The following is a 25785-nucleotide window of genomic DNA, read 5'->3' on the forward strand; positions in this document are numbered from 1 at the left end:
TGTGTGTGTGTGTGTGTGTGTGTGTGTGTGTGTGTGTGTGTGTGTTCGTGTGTGCGTGCGTGGCATGTGCGTGTGCGTGTGCTAGGGCATTAAGCAACTAGTCGACTAGTTTACTAGTAAATCCACTAGTCCACTTGTTGGTACTAGTTGACTAGTTGATAAGAAAACATATATATATATATATATATATATATATTTATTTTTTCCCCGATTTTGTAGGCCTCAAGATCAGGTAGATTATAGTTATAGTCACCATGTACACAGTTTTTCAATGTACAAATATTTATTTCCAAAAAAAAAAAGTTTATTTTTTTAATTTATTTTATTTAGGTAGTTAAACAACTAGTCGACTAGTAAACTAGGCAACTAGTCAACTAGTACAAATGACTAGAAGTGAATGCCCTAGCGTGTGCGTGTGCGTGTGTCTGTGTGCGCGCATGCAAATAAAAGGTTGTTTTAAAAAAATGCATTCAGTCTTTCTTCATTGTGTCACACCTAATGGCATTCAGTCTTTCTTCATTGTGTCTTTCTTCATTGTGTCACACCTAATGGCATTCAGTCTTTCTTCATTGTGTCACACCTAATGGCATTTTGGTACGATCTTCCATTTTGTCTGGGTGATGATCACATTGCCATGCTTACACCAGGGTTTTGTTTTTATTCATCTGGTAATGAATAGAATCTAGACCACACACTAATTCACGGCCATAATGTCAACATTAGCATAGAGCAATGAAACATAATGGGGTCACAATAGTTCTGGGATTTAGTGTGCAGTGCATTCAGACTGATCAGCTTTCATTACTCCTCCGTCTGTACTAACATCTGTGTGTCTGTCCGGGGACCCCCAGGGGTCATTGAGGGAGTTCCAGGGTTCCAGCTAAATGATAGTTTGGAACCAAATGGACCCTTATGGGTCTGTAACTCTGAGAGTGGACAAATGGAAACAAATGGACCCTAACGGGTCCATTTGGTTCCATTTGTACCCTCTCAGAGTTAAATTAATTGTTGATTTTACAATATGAATTGGGGTCTCAGAGATATAAATGCCATTAAATGGGGGGTCTGTAGCCTAATGCATGTCAAACTGGGGGTCCTTGAAATTAAACGGGTTGAGAATCACTGCTAGAGCCGTAAAAATCTTCTTTTATGGGGCGGTCCCTACTCCGTGACATATCTTTTTCAAACGGGGGTCCGTGGGCTAATACGTGTCAATTTGGGGGTCCTTGACATGAAAAACTTTGGGAACCACTGGTATAGATGATATAATTATTATAAATATAGTATACTGTCTTAATAGAATTAGTGCCAATATCAAAACATTTGTATTTAATTTAGAAAAACATTTTTTTTAAACATCTGAACAACACAAATCTAGGGGGTCCCTGGCACTAAATGTTTTCAGATAGGTGTCTGCAGCCAAAGGCATATCGTCCCTGTCGGGTGGAAACCTCATATTTATGTCCAAAACTGTGGCTTTTCAGGATAAAAACAAAATAGCACTATATCTACTATCAACTATCTAAACATGCGTCGCTTTGCGCTGCGTTTCGAGCTTGTAGATCTGCTAGTTTTTGATACGTTTGTGTGACGCTGTTAGTAGGATCAAGATAAGAGGTTTCTGTTAGTATGATCAAGATAAGAGGTTTCTGTTAGTATGATCAAGATAAGAGGTTTCTGTTAGGATGATCAAGATAAGAGGTTTCTGTTAGGATGATCAAGATAAGAGGTTTCTGTTAGGATGATCAAGATAAGAGGTTTCTGTTAGTATGATCAAGATAAGAGGTTTCTGTTAGTATGATCAAGATAAGAGGTTTCTGTTAGGATGATCAAGATAAGAGGTTTCTGTTAGGATGATCAAGATAAGAGGTTTCTGTTAGGATGATCAAGATAAGAGGTTTCTGTTAGGATGATCAAGATAAGAGGTTTCTGTTAGTATGATCAAGATAAGAGGTTTCTGTTAGTATGATCAAGATAAGAGGTTTCTGTTAGTATGATCAAGATAAGAGGTTTCTGTTAGTATGATCAAGATAAGAGGTTTCTGTTAGTATGATCAAGATAAGAGGTTTCTGTTAGGATGATCAAGATAAGAGGTTTCTGTTAGTATGATCAAGATAAGAGGTTTCTGTTAGTATGATCAAGATAAGAGGTTTCTGTTAGTATGATCAAGATAAGAGGTTTCTGTTAGTATGATCAAGATAAGAGGTTTCTGTTAGTATGATCAAGATAAGAGGTTTCTGTTAGTATGATCAAGATAAGAGGTTTCTGTTAGTATGATCAAGATAAGAGGTTTCTGTTAGTATGATCAAGATAAGAGGTTTCTGTTAGTAGGATCAAGATAAGAGGTTTCTGTTAGTATGATCAAGATAAGAGGTTTCTGTTAGTAGGATCAAGATAAGAGGTTTCTGTTAGGATGATCAAGATAAGAGGTTTCTGTTAGTATGATCAAGATAAGAGGTTTCTGTTAGTATGATCAAGATAAGAGGTTTCTGTTAGGATGATCAAGATAAGAGGTTTCTGTTAGTATGATCAAGATAAGAGGTTTCTGTTAGGATGATCAAGATAAGAGGTTTCTGTTAGGATGATCAAGATAAGAGGTTTCTGTTAGTAGGATCAAGATAAGAGGTTTCTGTTAGGATGATCAAGATAAGAGGTTTCTGTTAGTATGATCAAGATAAGAGGTTTCTGTTAGTATGATCAAGATAAGAGGTTTCTGTTAGGATGATCAAGATAAGAGGTTTCTGTTAGGATGATCAAGATAAGAGGTTTCTGTTAGTAGGATCAAGATAAGAGGTTTCTGTTAGTATGATCAAGATAAGAGGTTTCTGTTAGGATGATCAAGATAAGAGGTTTCTGTTAGGATGATCAAGATAAGAGGTTTCTGTTAGTATGATCAAGATAAGAGGTTTCTGTTAGTATGATCAAGATAAGAGGTTTCTGTTAGTATGATCAAGATAAGAGGTTTCTGTTAGTATGATCAAGATAAGAGGTTTCTGTTAGTAGGATCAAGATAAGAGGTTTCTGTTAGGATGATCAAGATAAGAGGTTTCTGTTAGTAGGATCAAGATAAGAGGTTTCTGTTAGGATGATCAAGATAAGAGGTTTCTGTTAGTATGATCAAGATAAGAGGTTTCTGTTAGGATGATCAAGATAAGAGGTTTCTGTTAGTATGATCAAGATAAGAGGTTTCTGTTAGTATGATCAAGATAAGAGGTTTCTGTTAGTATGATCAAGATAAGAGGTTTCTGTTAGGATGATCAAGATAAGAGGTTTCTGTTAGTATGATCAAGATAAGAGGTTTCTGTTAGTATGATCAAGATAAGAGGTTTCTGTTAGGATGATCAAGATAAGAGGTTTCTGTTAGTAGGATCAAGATAAGAGGTTTCTGTTAGGATGATCAAGATAAGAGGTTTCTGTTAGTATGATCAAGATAAGAGGTTTCTGTTAGTATGATCAAGATAAGAGGTTTCTGTTAGTATGATCAAGATAAGAGGTTTCTGTTAGGATGATCAAGATAAGAGGTTTCTGTTAGGATGATCAAGATAAGAGGTTTCTGTTAGTATGATCAAGATAAGAGGTTTCTGTTAGTATGATCAAGATAAGAGGTTTCTGTTAGTATGATCAAGATAAGAGGTTTCTGTTAGTATGATCAAGATAAGAGGTTTCTGTTAGGATGATCAAGATAAGAGGTTTCTGTTAGTATGATCAAGATAAGAGGTTTCTGTTAGGATGATCAAGATAAGAGGTTTCTGTTAGTATGATCAAGATAAGAGGTTTCTGTTAGTATGATCAAGATAAGAGGTTTCTGTTAGTATGATCAAGATAAGAGGTTTCTGTTAGGATGATCAAGATAAGAGGTTTCTTTGCACTTCCCGTTGCAATCAGAACTGCAGCATCACTCCCGATCTTCCGCCGTAGTCTGAAAACCCACCTTTTCAGACTCCATCATGGCCCATAGCACTTACCCTACCCCCCTTAGACAGCACTTCTTAGACTTATATAGCATTTGAAACAGACTTATAGCATGTCATGTAGACAGCACAATAAGTGCATTGTATGTAGTCATAGCACTTCATAGTATATATGTACAGCATAGTATAGCATATATGTATAGTTTATATGTATAGTGTCATTATATAGATATGTTCTAGTTATAGTTTATATGTATAGTGTCATTATATAGATATGTTCTAGTTACGTTCTTAGCTTACGCATGTTTCGCGATAAATGCATTTTACATATGTGATGTATTCCCATGCTTTTTGTTCTTGCTTAATGTAAGTCGCTCTGGATTAGGAGCGTCTGCTAAATGCCTAAATTGTAAATTGTAAATTGCCCGACAGCAACGATATTAATTTGAGGGGTCCTTTACATGAAAAGTAGGGTTGACGCGATCTGACCACGTGATCGGAAATCAAAGAAAATCGGGCCGATCAAGAAAATGAGCAAGGGAGTAGAGTTCTCATCGGGCCTGAAAATTAAGGCCCGGCCCTACCCTACCCTAACTGGGTCGGCCCGAGGCCCGGCCCGACCCTAACAATTACCATAATGTCAGGCCCGAAAACCCGAAAAAGCCCGAGTAAAGGATTTATGTAACTCACGTCAATTGGCTGATAATGTTCCATTTTCAACATTCTAATGGTTTCCAGCAATTTCCAGGGGTGAGTAAACATCTTCTGAATCAAAGTAGCAGCGATCCTCTGAAGTGACGTAGTTAATTATGTCCAATAGGCTACTGGCAATATTATGACAATTGTCAACTTGGCTATAATCTACTAGGTTACTGTATAGTTTACATTAATCATTGCCTCTCAAACCCACATACCACGCGTAATGTGCGTTGCCTAACCAAAAGAACAGACATACAAACCATGCATCAACATGCCGCTCGATGGCGTGTCGAGTCTGTCGACAGCTTGCAGATCTTTTATTTTGGGCAGTGGGCACACAACGAGGCGCGCTGCGCTACGATGGGGAAATTAAATAGCTGTAGGCTACAGCGCGCTGCGATACGATTTGTAAACCAAATAGCTGTAGCCTATACAGTGTGACTGTAACATTGCTTGTCATCATGTAACTATATTACGTGCAGGCGCTTTCCTAGTTATATGGAGCATTTACCGTTGATTATGTAGCCTAATTTAGCTTATTCACCCAGCTGGGTTCAACGAGACAGCAGTGTCTCGTTAAGCCCCGACGTTTCCAAAACGAGCTATTGCGGATAAATCGATGGTCTTATAAAATATTTAAGCATATGGCAAGTTGACTTAAGTTATATAGTTGATGCTGAGCAATAAGCAGCTCATTTGGTTGGCAAACCAGAGGCCAGCCAGCGGTAGCAAGTTCAACAACCACCGTTCTATTCTGTCACTTTGGTGCGCTGCTGCCTACTGCTGATCATCGCCGCCTCCTCCTTCAGTCACATATAGTATAATAGCCTAAACTGTAAAAGTGAATCGCCAACATTCACCAGCTCAGCCCTCTTCATATTAAATAAATACATTACACAAACAACAGAATTGTTATTTTTGTTATAATACAATTATAAAAATAAAAAAAAATAAAAAATCACGGAAACTCACAGAGCCCGAGGCTCGGCCCGGCCCGACTAATTATCGTGCATTTTGGGCCCGGCCCCACCCGAAAATGTCGGGCCGGGTCGGGCCGGGCCGGGTTCGGGCAGAGATTGAGAACTCTACAAGGGAGCAAGAAAATGTGATCGGGACATCTCAAATGTCAATATTATATATCCATATCATGATATAAGACTGGATATTGTCTGTGATTTTGAATATTGTACTATATTGTGATATGGCATAAGTGTTCTACAAAATCAGACATGTCTGAAGTGAGTGGTGCAACAGCGCCCCCTGTTGGTACCCTAAACATAGGGACATACATAGGGATGGACGGACATAGGGACGGGAGGGACGGACATTGCTGTTCCTTGGGAGTGGTTGCACCACTACCGACTACCTTTTTCCACTGAGGAACACTAAATGGAAACTAAATAAAAACTAAGCTATGATGACTAAAACTAAGACTAAATATACTGACAATTTCGTCAACAAATAAAAACTAGACTAAAATGTTAGGAAGGGATTAGTGGACAAGAGATCCAGTATAAGTCATTTTTCACTTGGTTGCATGCTGAAAATAGCCGATCTACAAGCTCACAACGCGTTGCAGCGCGACGCGTTGTCTGCAGTGGCCGCCCCTTCTCTTTGGAACTCACTCCCAACTCACATCAGATCTTCCCCCACCTTCGAAATGTTCAAACTGGCTTTCCCTACATACCCCCCCCCCCCCCACACACACACACACACACACACACACACCCTTCTTGTTTGTCCTTTTTTGATTTTGATTTCTAGTTTTTAACCTTTTAAACCTTTTTAACTAGTTTGACACAATTCTTCTAATAAAAATGTCTGTATTAAAATGTCTGTAAAGTGACTTTGGGTACCCAGAAAAGCGCTATATAAATCGTATGTATTATTATTATTATTATTATTATTAAAGGTGACTAAAATGTGACTAAAACTAAATGGAAGCTATATTCAAGAGACTAAAATGACTAAAACTAAAATCAAAATGTCCTGCATGCCAAAAACAACCCTGCTTTAATACTGACCCAGTGAGATCTTCTCCCCGGAGTCCGCGGGCAGCAGGAAGACCAGCAGGGCCAGGCCAGAGATGAGCACGCAGGGAATGAGCAGGTTGAGGCCGTAGTACAGCGTCCGCCGCCGCATGGTCACCGTGAACGTCACGTCGGGGTACGGCTCCTTGCAGCAGTCGTAGTACAGCTCGTTGCGCTTGGAGGGAACACCTGAGGTGGCGGAGATACAAAATAATGGTCAAATGGTTGCATTTATGTGGCGCTTTTTATAACACTTTAACTGTTTAAGTGCCATACTGCCGGTGGCCACGAGATGGGGTCGTAGCCAGTGCCAGCCGCATTTGGAAAAAGGTCACGAGATCGCTAGTTGATGTAAACACAGCATGAACCGGATGTGAAAGTCGGCCATCTTAGTGAGGTCCAAAGGGTCCGTAATAAGACGCTGATCCGTGTTATTATCATAACTAAGTCAATCCGAGGTGTAATCAAGCGCCGAATATCGCATTTTTTGCATATTATGAGCCATAATGCACGCGCACGCGGTTTGTGCGCGTGCACGGGCGTGCACATGAGATTTTTGAAAATCGGTCGGAGATAGCTAAAAACATGCAACATGTTGCAACATGCTAACATGCTAATCAAGTGGGGATTAATGGGGATTAAACAAAGTCCGTCTTTACGGCTGTGGCACCGCGGACAAAGTAGGGACGAGCTCGTCTTAACGTCCCTGGCACTTAAACTGTTTTTAACTACTATTCACAAGTTAATTAATTGCACTTTCCCTGCGATTTGCGAGTTGCCAGAGTTATGTTTTCATTTCAACATTTGGTTCCATGTGTACACTAGTCAGGGTTACATTAACACTGAGGGTTTTACTGTGTACTGAGGTGCGTGCTAACATTTAAAAGAGCCCAGCTGGAACCAGTTAGATGACATGATTTCAAAACACCTCAAATCCAATTAGCCAATTAGAATAGGGGAGGATCTAATATGGATTGAATCCATATTAGATCCTCCCCTATACCAATTGGCAGATTGGATTCGTATTGTATAGTTGAGTGAGTGGTCTGGACCGTGCTTTGAGTCATGAAAGTACTCTGATGGAATAAATTCTCTTTCCTTAAGTTGTCATGTTGCCTAGCCCGCTGTGCTCAAGTGGCTAGAGCAGCCACTTTGGAAACAGAAGGTTCCCGGGTTAAATTTTTAAAGAAATTGCTAAATTGAAACACTGACACACACATAAATCTAAATTGCTGGACATTTTAAATCAGTCTGACGAAGCAGGGATAAAACATATCAACAACCGCCACCGGTAATACAAATGAATGACCAAAGGGGATATATATATCAAGCATCAAACAGGTCCCCCACCTCCACAGTAAAATGAACACTGGGTTTATTAAAAGCGACTGATAGAGTGACAATGACAATCACATCTTCACTTAAAACATCCAATTTGCCCCGTCATCCATCCAAAGCCTGCAGTCTTAACTACTGTACAGTGTCTATCGCCACTGATTAATACCAGCTTGGTGTGTTGTTCTGGCCCAGTGCAATCTGTCTTGTTGAGTGATTCACGGCACTAATGAAGTCTATCTAACATCACCTGGGACCTAATTGGACTGCATGGCGAAAGCAAAAGAAAAACACAAAACCAATTTCACCTTCCCCTCTTTCCTCGTCTCTGCCTTGCCCGCCATTTCTCTCTCTCTCTCTCTGTATGTGTGCGTGCGTCTTTTTAAATATAATCTAAGCACGTCTTTGATGGATTACACAATAACTCCAAAGCACGCATATTCGTATAAATAGTTTTAGCATTTACTTGATTAAAAAGCTCTAAATATGAGTGTGTGTGTGTGTGTGTGTGTGTGTGTGTGTGTGTGTGTGTGTGTGTGTGTGTGTGTGTGTCTTTGCATGGACCTGAGCTGTCTGAATTCAGTTTGGGCATCATTAACTAATCTCTAATCAACTTTTGCAGTGTGTTGGCCTGTAATTGACATTTAATTTTCATAGTAGATCATCTCGTTGTAGTTCATGTGAAATGACACAGAACCACTTTCAGTCTCTCTCTCTCGACGTGACACGGTGAGTAATGTCACAGCTTGCAGAGATTTGATTTTATTGTTTTTAAATTGAGTCACATCGAAGCTAATTTGTGAAATACTGATAGCTGCATGCTCATTATTTTAACCACTTGAGCCACCGCCTGGTGCCTGTTATGGGCTATTTGCCCAAAAAACAACAGATCTACAAGCTCACAATGCGCCACACAACGTGACCAGCTATTTCTGGCAAAGCGATTTGGTGTAGACGGAAGAAAAGTGGTCCAATTACAGTTTAAACTCGGGTCCGTTTGAACAAGTCTTGAGGGTTTAAGTGGTTAATTAATTTATTATAATTACGAGCTTCATAATCATATTCCTCTGTCTGCCAATCAATGTCTTCTTTACGTCTCTCTAATGTGTGCGTGCGTGCGTGCGTGCGTGCGTGCGTGCGTGCGTGCGTGCGTGCGTGCGTGCGTGCGTGCGTGCAGAGTGATGTTTTTAGTCACCATGACTGTGTGTGTTTCTGGCACGCTTGGTGCCCGGCTGTACCCGAGGTAAGTGAACCGTCCCAGTGCCAGCTGTCACCACACAGAGCCCCGGTCCACTTTTGCAGCCAGCTGGGTACATTTTGAATGTGCGCTGTGTGCCTGTCTGTGCGAGCAGCCGCGCACGTGTGTGTGTGTGTGTGTGTGTGTGTGGCCTCAGACTGACACCCAAATGTGATTTAGAGATGATTTGAGCCCTCACTACCACGGAGAGACGTGTGTGTGTGTGTGTGTGTTTGTGAATATGTGTTGAATATGAATTACTTGCTGGGCACAGTTTGGTAACATTCAGTTACATCCAGTCTCTCCTCTCATGGTTGTAAACCTGTCAATGCCATGGCAGAAAGTGTTCTGTTTAGAAAGTCACTGGGTATAGCATGCAGCCAGGAGAATGAAACTACTGGACCAGGGCACTGCCAAAGACACCAAGAGCTGCCAGCCAGCAAATTAGTGCGGTGGGAATTCCAACACACGGGCACGAGGACGTCCGACATTAACATAATTATGTGGATAATACTCAAGAAAGATGCAGGAGCCCAAAGCACCTAGTACAAGCTGGCCAAATGTATGGAGAACCGGGGATGACCGGATTGAAGTGACGATGGAGGGCTCGTCTGAGGACGACCTCTAGAGAGGTAGTCGGGTAACGTGCAGAGGAAGGCACATGACACGTTTAAACCGTTCTGGACGGGAACCCCTGTTGGTGTTTTAAGCATTACTGTATGTTATACTGAAAAATAGCAGATCTACAAGCTCGTAGCGCGGCATTCGGTGCCGCGCTACGGGCTTGTAGATCTGCTATTTTTTGAAAAAATCGTGAAAATATGGCACAAATCTTTGAATATTATATTCTTGCAGAGCAAACATTTTTAAATCAAATCTTTGCTTCTTGGGGGGGTACCTGGAACAACATATTTTCAGATGGGTGTCGGCGGCCACTTACATACTGTATAATTTTTGGGGTCCTTGACATGAAATATTGAGAACCACTGATATAGAAACATGAGGTTTTTCTGAAAATTGGCATGATTTAGAAGACATTTTTTTTAATTTCGACGTCAGACCAAAATGGGTTAATATACCTAGATTCCTGCAGACTCCATATGGCAGTGGGACCACTGGGGCCTATACTGCGCCTCTAGCACCACCGCTTGGCCAGGATCAATAGACAGGACGACAGAGTCAGTGGGAGCCGCATATTAACACGGACACATACGAGCCTCGACATCTGCGCCGCGCGGCGCGTTCTAAAGGACATTGATTGGTTTGCTAACACTCCAGGGGGTGTGACATGAAAAGTGGGGGGGGGATGATATGCACGGGGAAAAAAGAATCACTATTTGTGTCTCTCTGTGGGTTTCCTCTCCACATCCCCCCCGTCTCCTCCCCCTCCCTCTTTCATCACAGAACACAGGGCTTTTGAAGTTTGTATATTAGATGGGTGTTTGAGGTTGCATGAAAGAGGTGTTACACCCTCTGTAACATGCCTGAAGTAGAGAGGCCGATTTTCAATTCCATTATCCAAGCCCCACCAGGAATTGGATCAACAGCTCAAAGCATTGAGCCGTGCTGTATTTTGTCCACATAATGGCATTAACACATACACGTACACTGCTGTATATTACAGTAGCCTACTGCATAGTTAGGCCTCCACACTGATGTATATTACAGTAGCTACTGCATAGTTAGGCCTCCACAGAGCTCAATGTTCACCTTAACCACTCAAATGCTAGCATCCCTATAGAGGGTATGCGCGTGACATCATAATCAAACCAGGAAGTTATGCGGGAACGCCTACTGAGTGACACAAAACTACTTTCTGGCCTTGACAGCCCATACATCCAAACAGAAAAGTCCAATATGACACTTTGACACTCGATTTGCCATTCATTTCATGCATGTGCATACCCTCCATTCTGTGAGGAACATCTACAGCCTAGGAGCGCCTGTTGCGCAATCCTCAATGTTTTGCACAACAGTGGGACGTCATCGAAAATGTTCCCTCCCCGTTTAGCCGACGACAACGGAAATCTTAAAACGGTAATAACTAATACATCTAAATCATCCCGTCCAATTCTAAGAAAAGATCCTGTGTTAGACGGCCCTCCGCTGTCCAGTCGCTAGTCGCGTTAGATTTAATCATGCCTCCCGTTGTTGTCGATCGCCGTTAGAGTGTTTTGGCTACATTTAGCTGCTCCAGCCACATATAACCGGTATAACTTCCGGTCCGCTGTAGAGGCTCCAACGCATAATATCTGGGTGGGCCAGTGCCCAACGGGCACCGCTGTAGAGGCCCCAACGCATAATATCTGGGTAGGCCAGTGCCCAACGGGCACCGCTGTAGAGGCCCCAACGCATATCTGGGTGGGCCAGTGCCCAACGGGCACCGCTGTAGAGGCCCCAACGCATAATATCTGGGTGGGCCAGTGCCCAACGGGCACCGCTGTAGAGGCCCCAACGCATAATATCTGGGTAGGTCAGTGCCCAACGGGCACCGCTGTAGAGGCCCCAACGCATAATATCTGGGTGGGCCAGTGCCCAACGGGCACCGCTGTAGAGGCCCCAACGCATAATATCTGGGTGGGCCAGTGCCCAACGGGCACCGCTGTAGAGGCCCCAACGCATAATATCTGGGTGGGCCAGTGCCCAACGGGCACCGCTGTAGAGGCCCCAACGCATAATATCTGGGTAGGCCAGTGCCCAACGGGCACCGCTGTAGAGGCCCCAACGCATAATATCTGGGTGGGCCAGTGCCCAACGGGCACCGCTGTAGAGGCTCCAACGCATAATATCTGGGTGGGCCAGTGCCCAACGGGCACCGCTGTAGAGGCTCCAACGCATAATATCTGGGTGGGCCAGTGCCCAACGGGCACCGCTGTAGAGGCCCCAACGCATAATATCTGGGTGGGCCAGTGCCCAACGGGCACCGCTGTAGAGGCCCCAACGCATAATATCTGGGTGGGCCAGTGCCCAACGGGCACCGCTGTAGAGGCCCCAACGCATAATATCTGGGTGGGCCAGTGCCCAACGGGCACCGCTGTAGAGGCTCCAACGCATAATATCTGGGTAGGCCAGTGCCCAACAGGCACCGCTGTAGAGGCTCCAACGCATAATATCTGGGTAGGCCAGTGCCCAACGGGCACCGCTGTAGAGGCCCCAACGCATAATATCTGGGTGGGCCAGTGCCCAACGGGCACCGCTGTAGAGGCCCCAACGCATAATATCTGGGTGGGCCAGTGCCCAACAGGCACCGCTGTAGAGGCTCCCAACACATAATATCTGGGTAGGCCAGTGCCCAACGGGCACCGCTGTAGAGGCCCCAACGCATAATATCTGGGTAGGCCAGTGCCCAACGGGCACCGCTGTAGAGGCCCCAACGCATAATATCTGGGTAGGCCAGTGCCCAACGGGCACCGCTGTAGAGGCCCCAACGCATAATATCTGGGTGGGCCAGTGCCCAACGGGCACCGCTGTAGAGGCTCCCAACGCATAATATCTGGGTAGGCCAGTGCCCAACGGGCACCGCTGTAGAGGCCCCAACGCATAATATCTGGGTGGGCCAGTGCCCAACAGGCACCGCTGTAGAGGCCCCAACGCATAATATCTGGGTGGGCCAGTGCCCAACAGGCACCGCTGTAGAGGCCCCAACGCATAATATCTGGGTGGGCCAGTGCCCAACGGGCACCGCTGTAGAGGCCCCAACGCATAATATCTGGGTGGGCCAGTGCCCAACGGGCACCGCTGTAGAGGCCCCAACGCATAATATCTGGGTGGGCCAGTGCCCAACGGGCACCGCTGTAGAGGCCCCAACGCATAATATCTGGGTGGGCCAGTGCCCAACGGGCACCGCTGTAGAGGCCCCAACGCATAATATCTGGGTAGGCCAGTGCCCAACAGGCACCGCTGTAGAGGCCCCAACGCATAATATCTGGGTGGGCCAGTGCCCAACGGGCACCGCTGTAGAGGCCCCAACGCATAATATCTGGGTGGGCCAGTGCCCAACGGGCACCGCTGTAGAGGCCCCAACGCATAATATCTGGGTGGGCCAGTGCCCAACGGGCACCGCTGTAGAGGCCCCAACGCATAATATCTGGGTAGGCCAGTGCCCAACAGGCACCGCTGTAGAGGCCCCAACGCATAATATCTGGGTGGGCCAGTGCCCAACGGGCACCGCTGTAGAGGCTCCAACGCATAATATCTGGGTAGGCCAGTGCCCAACGGGCACCGCTGTAGAGGCCCCAACGCATAATATCTGGGTAGGCCAGTGCCCAACGGGCACCGCTGTAGAGGCCCCAACGCATAATATCTGGGTAGGCCAGTGCCCAACGGGCACCGCTGTAGAGGCCCCAACGCATAATATCTGGGTGGGCCAGTGCCCAACGGGCACCGCTGTAGAGGCTCCAACACATAATATCTGGGTGGGCCAGTGCCCAACGGGCACCGCTGTAGAGGCCCCAACGCATAATATCTGGGTGGGCCAGTGCCCAACGGGCACCGCTGTAGAGGCTCCAACGCATAATATCTGGGTGGGCCAGTGCCCAACAGGCACCGCTGTAGAGGCTCCCAACACATAATATCTGGGTAGGCCAGTGCCCAACGGGCACCGCTGTAGAGGCCCCAACGCATAATATCTGGGTGGGCCAGTGCCCAACGGGCACCGCTGTAGAGGCCCCAACGCATAATATCTGGGTAGGCCAGTGCCCAACGGGCACCGCTGTAGAGGCCCCAACGCATAATATCTGGGTGGGCCAGTGCCCAACGGGCACCGCTGTAGAGGCCCCAACGCATAATATCTGGGTGGGCCAGTGCCCAACGGGCACCGCTGTAGAGGCCCCAACGCATAATATCTGGGTGGGCCAGTGCCCAACGGGCACCGCTGTAGAGGCCCCAACGCATAATATCTGGGTAGGCCAGTGCCCAACGGGCACCGCTGTAGAGGCCCCAACGCATAATATCTGGGTGGGCCAGTGCCCAACGGGCACCGCTGTAGAGGCCCCAACGCATAATATCTGGGTGGGCCAGTGCCCAACGGGCACCGCTGTAGAGGCTCCAACGCATAATATCTGGGTGGGCCAGTGCCCACCGCTGTAGAGGCTCCAACGCATAATATCTGGGTGGGCCAGTGCCCAACGGGCACCGCTGTAGAGGCCCCACAGGCACCGCTCTAGTTTTTATAAATATCTTATTCAGCACCTCATTAATGATTAGTTCATACTAGGGCTGTCAAATGATAAAAAAAATTAATCAGATTAATCACAGCTTCAAAATTAATTTAATCATGATTAATCACCATTCGAACTATGTCCAAAATATGCCATATTTTCCTGTATATTGTTGTGGAAATGTTAATATAAATGACAGAAAGCGGATATAAATTAGTTTTTTTTTCCTAATGCATTTATATATGATGTGAGCATTTGTAGGCCTAGCCTACACTTTGAGTTAAATTAACACTGGCTTTTGGCCATGTAGACTGGTGTCCCCCATGAGGAAGTCACTAATGTTGCTCTGGAGAGGGAAGTCTGGAACACTGGTGGAGCTGTTGCCCCGCGACCCGACCACGGATAAGCGGTTGAAGATGGATGGATGGATGGAGACTGGGGTCCCAGTCCAGAGATAAAAATCATAATGAAATGGCCTAGGCTACTTTCTATCAATTTAATTTGGGGGTCCTTGAAATTAAAATGGCTGAGAATCAATGGGTTAAACTGTAGACTATAGTTAATTCACAAAATACAATAACATGGCACATAACCATTTTTGAAACAGGGCTTGGTTTAGAAAAGCCTATATTTTGCGCTAAAGTAATATATTGAATAACATATAAATGTAGGTGTTAAGGCTAGAATGGCATTGTAGAGAAGTGGACTATAGTGAGAGACGAGTTTGTCTCTCCTTCATTGCGGGACTGCAGGACACTGGAGATAGTTAGTCGTGAATGATCAGCTTCAGTCAGTGTTTTGGTTCGTACCTGGAGTTGTGCATTATCTGCGCTGTGCACAGCAGCACAGGAGAACTGTCTTTATATCCATGGTCGTTTTCAGTTGCTTTCCATGTGCGACACAAAAGTACCATGTGTTTGTTTTGGTAATAGCCTACTGCAGGCGCAGCCATGCTGATTCACGTAATCGCGTTGGACAAAACGAAACCAGGCGGACCAACGTTAATGGCTTAATGCACGTATGACCCGCATTTTCAAACTGTCCACAAGTTGCGACGGACCCGACGGTACTATAAAGTGTTGTGAGGGATTCTTGCAGAGCGCTGCGTCTGATCCCGATAGCTACACAGCACTAGTAGTGTGCGTGTGTGCATGTGTGCGGAGGAAGAAGACTGGAGGAGGCGTGTGTGTGTGTGTGTGTGTGACTGTGTGTAGCCTAATGAATGATGATCCAAATGGGCTTTGCTAGGCACTGTAGGCAGACAAAGTAACGCAACAGAGTTACAGAATCAAACCACTTGGCAACCCATTGAACCCAACTACAATACACAAGCTACAGTGTATCTCTCTGGTGTTGTTCAATCATGATTGTGCGCTACACAGTGACAGATTTGTTATGCACTGGACGTTCCTGAGCCTCGCGTTAGGGGCTTATACTCTAAGGTTAGGGGGAACACTGCGCATGCGTTAATTGCGTTAAATATTTTAACGCAATTAATTAACGCAATGAATTAACGTCGTTAACGCGTTATTTTTGACAGCCTTAGTTCATACGTATAAAATGTTTTTTTATAAATGACAGTGTCAAATTAGTTTTCCTTGTTGTCCTACCCTGGCTTGTCTAGTCTCTACTGTAATTCCCTCAATATGCCAATAACTCTCTTACAAGTAGTGACAGCAACCAAACCATCACACAGATTGGACTTTATTTAATTTCTTTTACCCATTAAGAAGACATTTTGAGATCTCATGAGAAGACCTGGATGGCAGCGGTGGCCGAACGGTTTGCGGAGCGGTCTTGATACCGGAAGGTCGTCAGTTTGTATCCCCGGACCGCACGTTAAAATTACCACCGCTGAAGTGCCCTTGAGCAAGGCATTGAACCACTACCATGAAATGTTCTATGAGCAGGGCCTGGCTGTAAACAAGTATCTGATGCTTAGTCCAGTTACCCTGGGTAAATATAGTAACTTTGCTTTGCTTTGCTTTACCTTCTAAAAAATAAAAGCTCTCCTTGAGCGAAAAAAGTGTATCGGGACATCCCTACTACTATGTTTTATATGACCTTGTATCGTTGCTGCTGGGCAATCAATCTCTGTATTTAATCCTTTTATGCTTTGTCCTAAACTAATGTCCTATAATAAGAATGTCACGCCAAAGTAGCAAATATAGCCGATGTCCACGTGTCATCTACTACTTACTGAATATATTATATTATTGTTCAATCAGAATATCTAGGAATGGGTAAGGAAAACCTTACTAGCCTTGAGATTACCATGACAATGTCGTTCCTTGAAGGCTTCCATACAGGGAATAATGATGAATGCAGTGAAAATAAATGTTCTTCAATTACATTTTCAGTTCTTTACGCTCCCACTGATATGCTAATATCCAAATTCATATCGTGCAACAAGCATGCAAAATACAACGGACTACATTTCAAAGCCAAAAGCAATTATAGGATTGCCCTTTACAAGAGTCTTTATTACAGCTCCCTTTCAGATGAGGGCTGTACTGTAGATGCGGTCAGAGTAAAAACTCTTCAAGACAATATTCTTTGAGACACACATATGTGACTAAATTTGACTGAGGGACTGCCATTGGATTTTTTAGAATTTTCGTTTTTTCATATCATATGAAAAGCATATGAATCATAGCTTCAAATTGACATATTGGTTGTTCAGTTTGACCCACCAGTTTTGGAGATATGGCTTATAGAGTAATGTCTTGCAGAAAACAGCGAGTTGAGAAAACAGGCTTGAAAGGTTCACTTCTGTGGTCTCTAACATTACACCTAGCTACATGTTTAAGCATTTATTTCATATTTACATGTCGATATCAGCTCTGACACTTATTTCAGACATGCTCTAGTATGTGAAGAGTCTGCCTGTGCTATTAACTCATTTTTGGAAAAAACAAAAAAACAAAAAAATTCTCCTCTGGTGAAAAGCTGGAATGTGCGCGATGGCAGTCTCTCAGTCAAATCTGGTCACATATGGTTATTTGGCGTTGTGGTCAAATCAAACCATTGTCATGGAGATAAGAGAGGCATGATGAGATGAAGTTACTGTAGCTAAAACAAATTGGTCAGCTTAGAAGAAAATCCTAGACCACTGTGGCCCCTTTTCCACATAAAGAACTTTGGTTCTAGAACCATTCTACATTCTTGGAACCTTGGTGCTTTCACGGAACCGGCGGCCATTTTTTGGTTCCAGTTCTGGACCAGCTTTTAGGGTTCTGAAACAATTCATTTTCAGTGGAAACACTGAAACACAACCGGTTAAAAAAAAAAAAAACTGAACCGGTTTGACCTGGGGGAAAAGGAGCCTGTGAGGGCAGTATTGTGGGGGCCATGAAAATGTAACATTTCCACCACTTTGGCCTCTCTTGATAATACAATAGCCTACATCAGGGGTGGGCAACTGGCGGCCCGGGGGCCACATGCGGCCCCCACCTTCACTTAATGCGGCCCTCAGGTTAATGTCAGAATACTGATATAATATTGTTTTCCTGCTGTTACTATTCCACAACATGCAAACATGACCGCTTTAATTACTTCAGTCTAAATTAGTTCAGTCTAAATTAGTAGCTCATTGCTTCAACACAAGTATAATTAAATGCATTCAAAAATAGCAAAAATTAAATTTGAATATAGCAATTTGAATATAGCAAAAATAGCTGATCTACAAGCTCAAAACGCGTCGCGTTTTGAGCTTGTAGATCAGCTATTTTTGCTATGACAGTAATATATGGCCCTAGGGAGTGAGTGTGGAAATATAGTGGCCCTCTCCATCGTCAAAGTTGCCCACCCCTGGCCTACATCCTCCTATGTCATGGTTCACATGACGCTCGTACTTCACGAGCGTCATGGCTTAACCTCCGCCTGTTTTACGTGATCATAAACATTCAGGGTCACGGGTGTTAGAAATTTGCTGGTACAGCGATTAGCACATGCTGCATTCAGTGTTGTTTAATAAAAGGCATTTTTATCCGAGCTGTTTTTTTTGCCATTGGCTTTCAACTATACGCGCCCCTATTGGTCGCGAGGAGTGTGGCACTCTGAAATCGATATAGGCACGCTGTCATGATTATGACAGTCATGTTTCAGGGCTAACATCCTCCCTGCCGAGGAAAAGGTATTTACCGATCTCTGTGATGCATATGACATCGTCAACCAACCACTACATATTACAAGACCAACTGGGATAAGCCTGTGGGACCTTCTGGCACAGGACTAAACTGGAAACCCCTGTGGGACCTTCTGGCACAGGACTAAACTGGAAACCCCTCTGGGACCTTCTGGCACAGGACTAAACTGGTTGGAAATCCTACTTAATTGGCAGGGGCTGCTCCTGTCTATAGGTAATTACACATCTGAGCAGACATTGACACGCAGAGTTCCCCCAAGTCTCCCGAGGCCTCTTCCGCTTCATCATCATCATTCTCCATCTCCACGCTCCCACTGGAGCTGATTATGGGAAGCAGCTGTTTGACCATCATTCTGCACATTTACATATTTCCGTGTTCACCGGGAGAATATATTCCAAAACACAGCACAGAGTAAGTGCATTGGACAAAATCAATGATTAGATGTGCCAGAATTCAATTAAACAAAGACAAAACTCAAGTAATTGTTTTTGTTCGAGCCAATGAAGAATAATTAAAAGTCAGTGATTTGCTTCAATCGAAAATGTTAAAAAGCTCAACCCAAGCCTGAAATCTTGGTGTATTCATGCACTCTAAACTGAACACCCACATTACAGTAAAACAATTATAAATTCAGCTCATCTACATAATTGATATAACTTCAGGCTGTAATTGGTAACATTAGTGTTGTTTGTATTTGTTATTGCCTATTCTCTTGACTCTAGTACTTTTAGAATTGTTTTATGCACTGTATATGAAAAACATGCACGATCTGCAACAAACACTATTTCTACTGGCTTGAAGCGGCTTCTTTCTGTACATGTTGTGGTACAGCTAGTGTGATCAATTAATCCTGGAAATATGTACCTGTATTGTCAGCAGAAATGGTTGAAATTCCCTGGAAATTAACCTATTCTATATATCAAAAATCAGACATGGGAGAAGACCTTAAGAGGCGGCTGTTCATATATAGCTACTGTGGAGTCAGTTCTGCTGTATGGGGCCGAGACATGGACCCTCACAGTGGAGTCAGTTCTGCTGTATGGGGCCGAGACATGGACCCTCACTGTGGAGTCAGTTCTGCTGTATGGGGCCGAGACATGGACCCTCACAGTGGAGTCAGTTCTGCTGTATGGGGCCGAGACGTGGACCCTCACTGTGGAGTCAGTTCTGCTGTATGGGGCCGAGACATGGACCCTCACAGTGGAGTCAGTTCTGCTGTATGGGGCCGAGACATGGACCCTCACTGTGGAGTCAGTTCTGCTGTATGGGGCCGAGACATGGACCCTCACAGTGGAGTCAGTTCTGCTGTATGGGGCTGAGAAATGGACCCTCACAGTGGAGTCAGTTCTGCTGTATGGGGCCGAGACATGGACCCTCACAGTGGAGTCAGTTCTGCTGTATGGGGCCGAGACATGGACCCTCACAGTGGAGTCAGTTCTGCTGTATGGGGCCGAGACATGGACCCTCACAGTGGAGTCAGTTCTGCTGTATGGGGCCGAGACATGGACCCTCACAGTGGAGTCAGTTCTGCTGTATGGGGCCGAGACATGGACCCTCACAGTGGAGTCAGTTCTGCTGTATGGGGCTGAGACATGGACCCTCACAGTGGAGTCAGTTCTGCTGTATGGGGCTGAGACATGGACCCTCACAGTGGAGTCAGTTCTGCTGTATGGGGCTGAGAAATGGACCCTCACAGTGGAGACAGTTCTGCTGTATGGGGCTGAGACATGGACCCTCACAGCACAACAACAAACAGACGGCCCTGGAAGGAGTCTACAAACTGGCCCCCTCTTACTTGGCAGAACTACTTCAACACCATAAGCCGGTCAGAGCCCTGAGGTCAGCGCACCTCTCACTATTGACCCCCAAAACAGCCCTACTTAAAACCAGGGGAGACCGTGCTTTTACTGCCCCTAGGCTCTGGAACAGCCTTCCTCTTCACATCACATCCGCCCAGTCCATTGAGACTTTTAAGTCTCTGCTTAAAAACCTTTTTTTTTCGACCTAGCTTTTAATCACAACCCAGTTTAATTTCCAACCTTTCATTTTGAAATTTGAGCACCTCCTACCTTAGTGTCTATTATATTCATATGTACCCACTTGACATTGATGTATTGATTTTATTTGATTGTATTGCTGTTGCTATATGTTTTTTCTTGACTTGTACAGCACTTTGGTCGATGACAGTCGTTTTTAAATGTGCTTTAGAAATAAAGTTTGATTTGATTTGATACAAAAGAATGCTACGAACAAACTCCCACTGTACCTTCGACAGGCAGCCTCTGTAGACATTTTTAAAGCACAGCTCAAGACCCACTTCTACACCCTTGCTTTTAATTGATTTGTTTTACTGCTCTGTATTGCATTACTGCTCTTGTTTTTTAATGTTTATGCCTTGCTGTTATTTTCTTTTTTCCCCCCTCCATTGCTCTGTAAAGCACTTTGAGCTGCATTTCATGTCATGAAAGGTGCTATACAAATAAAGTTTTTTTATTATTATTACGAATGGCACTAGGTGTCAGGCACCCAGAACTAGAGACAAGTAAATTGACTCTATATGGGAGCCAACCCAGGGCTGAGCCAGGAGGGGAAAGAAGCACACCACCTCTATATGGGAGCCAACCCAGGGCTGAGCCAGGAGGGGAAAGAATCACACCACCTCTATATGGGAGCCAACCCAGGGCTGAGCCAGGAGGGGAAAGAAGCACACCACCTCTATATGGGAGCCAACCCAGGGCTGAGCCAGGAGGGGAAAGAAGCACACCACCTGCGTCCCCCTTTCCCTCCCCCGGAATTTCCCCCATCCAGTGGGGGGTGGGAGGGGCGGCAGAGGGGCTGTGGAACTTGACCCCCATCCAGTGGGGGGTGGGAGGGGCGGCAGAGGGGCTGTGGAACTTGACCCCCATCCAGTGGGGGGTGGGAGGGGCGGCAGAGGGGCTGTTTCCCCCATCCAGTGGGGGGTGGGAGGGGCGGCAGAGGGGCTGTGGAACTTGACCCCCATCCAGTGGGGGGTGGGAGGGGCGGCAGAGGGGCTGTGGAACTTGAAGGTACAACGGACGTGCGCTTATGAGAAACAACAGACATTCATCCATTTAGACCTGGGAACGATTCTACAAATGTCTTCTAAATCCTGACAGTTTTCTGAATGTTTCTATGTCAGTGGTGCTCAACCCATTTCATGTCAAGGACCCCCAGAATGATCTGTATTTGGCCACCGACCCCCATCTGAAAATACGTTGTTCCAGGGACCCCCCCAGAAGATTTGAGTTAAAAACGTTTGCTCTAAAATAGCAGACCTACGAGCTTGTAGATCTGCTATTTTTCAATAGCTAAAGTATAACATAATGCTTGAAACACCAAAAGGGGTTCCCGCCCAAAATGGGTTAAAACTTTGGCGAAAACAGAAGCGCAACACGAGGATAATGGAAACATACAGTCCAAATGTACAGTTTGCTAATTCACAACAACAACTACTACTACTATTTTGGTGTTGAAACTTTAAATGTCTCTAATATAACCCTTCACGACAGCAGACAGCCTAAGTACAAATATATGAAAAAGGCTACTACAGTGAAGTCGGTTCAATACTTTTACTTCTACTCCACAACATTTCAGAGGCAAATTGTGAGCTTGTAGATCTGCTATTTTCAAAAGATTTGTATACATTTTGAAAACTTGAAATGGGACATTCTGCATAATGAGTACTTTTACTTTGGGAACTTCCAAGTACATTCTGATGCCAATACTTTTGTACTTTTACTCAAGTAAATTTTGAATTCCGGTCTTTTACTTGTAATAGAGTACTATATTGCAGTATTGGTACTTTTACCTAAGTAAAAAGAAACTGGGAGTACTTTTTCCACCACTGTCCATCTGACCCTGCCCGTTGTTCTTACCCACAAGGTCCCACTCTCCGTTGGGTATGTAGGTAGAGATGTCCACCTCCATCATCTGGAGGTCCAGCAGCCAGCCGTTGTGGGTCCAAGAGCCAAACTTCAGGTCACACTTCTGTACGTCGAACGGGAACCACCGCACGTCAATGTAGCAGGTACTCTTCAGGATGCCTGGAGGAGGGATGTTGGGAATACACTGATGAAGTTTGCAATTAATACGCAATTATGATAATGATGATAATGATGGTTGAAACAAAGGTTACTATAATTCTGATGATGGTGGTGATGATGATGATAAGGAGGAAGAGAAGGAGGCTGATGATCAAAGTGGGTGAAAACAAGAGTATTCATGATGATGCCAACAACGGTGACACCAGGACCGTGGCAAAATGGTAAATGGTGCATTCATGTAGTGCCTTTATCCAAGGCGCTTTACATAGATTGTGCATTACATTCACCCATTCACACACGCATTCATACACTGATGGCGGCGGAAACCATGCAAGGCACCAACCTGCTGGGTGACAGTGTGGTCACAAATAGGGAAGAGGTCACTTACTTGGGTTTTATACTAGATAACAAACTCACGGGTGAAAAAATGGCAATGAAAGTGATCTCAAAGGTCAACCAGAGAACTCGTTTCTTGGGCAGGATATCCCCTTATGTCAACAGCAGTGCTATGAGGACCTTGGCCGGTGCCCTCATCCAGTGCCACTTTGACTATGCTTGTACTTCATGGTACAGAGGTATCTCCAAGCTATTGAAAACAAAGCTGCAGACCTCCCAAAACAAGCTTGTGAGGTTACTACTAAAATTGAACCCCAGGTCTCATCTTACCTCTGCCCACTTTAGTAGCCTGGGATGGCTAAGAGTGGAGGAGAGAGTATCTCAGCTCTCATTGTGTCTGGTCTTCAAGATCCTATATGCCTCTGTTCCTAAGTACCTGCTGGGCTACCTGCCCAGAGTGAGGGATGCTCACAGGTACTCAACCAGAGGAAGTCCATATGATCTAGTTCCCCCCAGTTTCAGGACACTCAAGGGAAAAAATGCTTTTTACTACGCAGCCACTACTCTGTGGAATGCACTCCCTCCAGCCCTGAAATCACTAAATTCTATTGCAAGATTTAGGAAAAACCTGAAATCATGGCTCCATCTACACACTAACTGGTCATAGTTAGCTTCCGACCCTGGATAGCCCATCTCCCATGCTCTGGACTATTCTCTCAGGGTACCTCTTGTCCTATGTATATAGCTCCCAGCCTTATATATAAGGATTATTTATTATATGTTCCATGGTTGTTTTGTTTGTACAGTATGTTTGTGTATAGTTTCATGTTACAAAGTGGACCACAATGGAAACAAGCGAAGGCTTTTTTGTGACTAAATCCATTTGGCGTTTTTTAAAATGATGTCATTTTCTGTAATTTTTCTTAAACTGCCAATAAAGTATTCTATCTATCTATCGGGAGCCACACTTTGACACTAACTCTGGGGGAGCCCGGGTTCGAGCTGGGAACCTTCCGGTTCCCAACCAGCAACTCTGCCCCTGAGCCACTGCCGCCCCCCATAGCCACTGCAAACCAGTGTTGATTTTGTCGACTAAAACTATAATGAAAAATGGTCGTTGACTACCTTTTTTCAAAAACCGAATGGAAGCTAAATGAAAACTAAGCTATGGTGACTAAAACTAAGACTAAATATATTGACAATTTTGTCAACAAATTAAAAACTAGACTAAAATGTTAGGAAGGGACTAGTGGACAAGAGATCCAGTATAAGTCATTTAACACTCATTTAACACAAAAGTCATTCATACAAATAGCCGATCGGCTATTTTCAGCAAGTGTAAAATCAGCCATTATGATGGTAAATGGTAAATGGTGCATTTATATAGCGCCTTTATCCAAGGCGCTTTACATATATTGTGCATTACATTCACCCATTCACACACACACATTCATACACCGATTGCAGCGGAAGCCATGCAAGGTACCAACCAGCACATCGGGAGCAATTTGGGGTTCAGTGTCTTGCCCAAGGACACTTCGACATGTAGACAGGAGGAGCCGGGATTCGAACCACCGACCCATGGATCATTGGACGACCTGCTCTACCTCCTGAGCCAAGGCCCGCCAAAATACATTTTATGATAAATACATACTTATGATATTTAGTCAAGTAAAACTAGACTAACACTAAAATGGTGACTAAAATGTGACTGAAACCAAATTAAAACTATTCAAAAGACTATGACTAAAACTAAAATCTAAATTTGCTGTCAAAATCCACACTGCTGCAAACAGGGCAACACATCAGGGTAATAATAATAATAATAATAATGAATTGCATTTTTATGGCGCTTTTCTATGCACTACGTGCCTACTCAAAGCGCTTACAATGGTTCATTCATTCATACATTGGGAGGTGAAGCGGCGAACAGTCGACGCCGGCGTCCTCACTTCCCACATTCACACACCAATGGTGGCGAGCTCACAGCCTCACACCGACCGACTCATTGGAGGCAATGTAGGGTTCAGTGTCTTGCCCAAGGACACTTTGACATGTGGACAGGAGGAGCCGGGATTCGAACCGCCGACCCATGGATCATTGGACGACCTGCTCTACCTCCTGAGCCACAGCCACCCTAGGTAGATGGCTCTCACCTGGTGGTATGTACTGGCAGGCTCCTGAGGCGTTGACCAGGACGTTGGTATGGAAGGTAGCGTCAAACCTCTCATCTGCACTACAAGGAGAGACGTACACAAGTGGATGTGAGTGAACAACAGTTAACCCATTTTGTCCTGAGGACGATTCTAAAAAAAATGTTTTCTAAATACTGACAGTTTTCAGAAAAACCTATGTTTCTATGTCAGTGGTTCTTATACATTTTCATGTCAAGGACTCCAAAGATTATATGTATTTGGCCGCTGACCCCCATCTGAAAATATATTATTCCAGGGATCCCCCAGAAGCAAAGATTTGAGTTAAAATCGTTCGCTCTGAAATAATATATATATCCAAAGATTTGCGCCACATTTTCACGATTTTTCAAAAATAGCAGACCTACAAGTTCATAGCGCGGCACTTGGTGCCGCGCTATGAGCTTGTAGATCTGCTATTTTCCAATAGCTAAAGTATAACATAATGCTTAAAACACCAACTGGGGTTCCCGCCAAAAATGGGTTAAGACTTAGACGTCAACCATTACCGACAAGAGAGGAAAGTCAATAGGGAAATATAAGGGAAATGGAAAAACCTGAGTCATTTATGAATTTTCCAGGCAATTATACCTCTCTGGTTTCCAGAGGGAATGCGGGTGAAGAATCGCATGGATATCAGAATGAAATGAGATGAAGGGTGAATGACAGTATAC

The 25785-nt window shown here is 44.5% G+C and overlaps 1 protein-coding gene across 3 annotated transcripts in view; it reads right to left on the reverse strand.

Moving 5' to 3' along the window:
* Window positions 1-25785, reverse strand: part of LOC306922464 (neuronal acetylcholine receptor subunit alpha-7-like) — a 94264-nt gene that overhangs the window by 6632 nt on the left and 61847 nt on the right. For all 3 annotated transcript variants that reach the window (XM_079500099.1, XM_079500098.1, XM_079500097.1), the window contains exons 5-7: window positions 25076-25155; window positions 22416-22583; window positions 6635-6829 (exon numbers count right to left, since the gene is read on the reverse strand). In XM_079500099.1, coding sequence (XP_079356225.1) covers window positions 6635-6829; window positions 22416-22583; window positions 25076-25155 — 443 coding nt within the window. The remainder of the gene's footprint in view (window positions 1-6634; window positions 6830-22415; window positions 22584-25075; window positions 25156-25785) is intronic.

The sequence above is a fragment of the Electrona antarctica genome (assembly GCF_951216825.1).
Source record: "Electrona antarctica genome assembly, chromosome: 4".
NCBI lineage: Eukaryota > Metazoa > Chordata > Actinopteri > Myctophiformes > Myctophidae > Electrona > Electrona antarctica.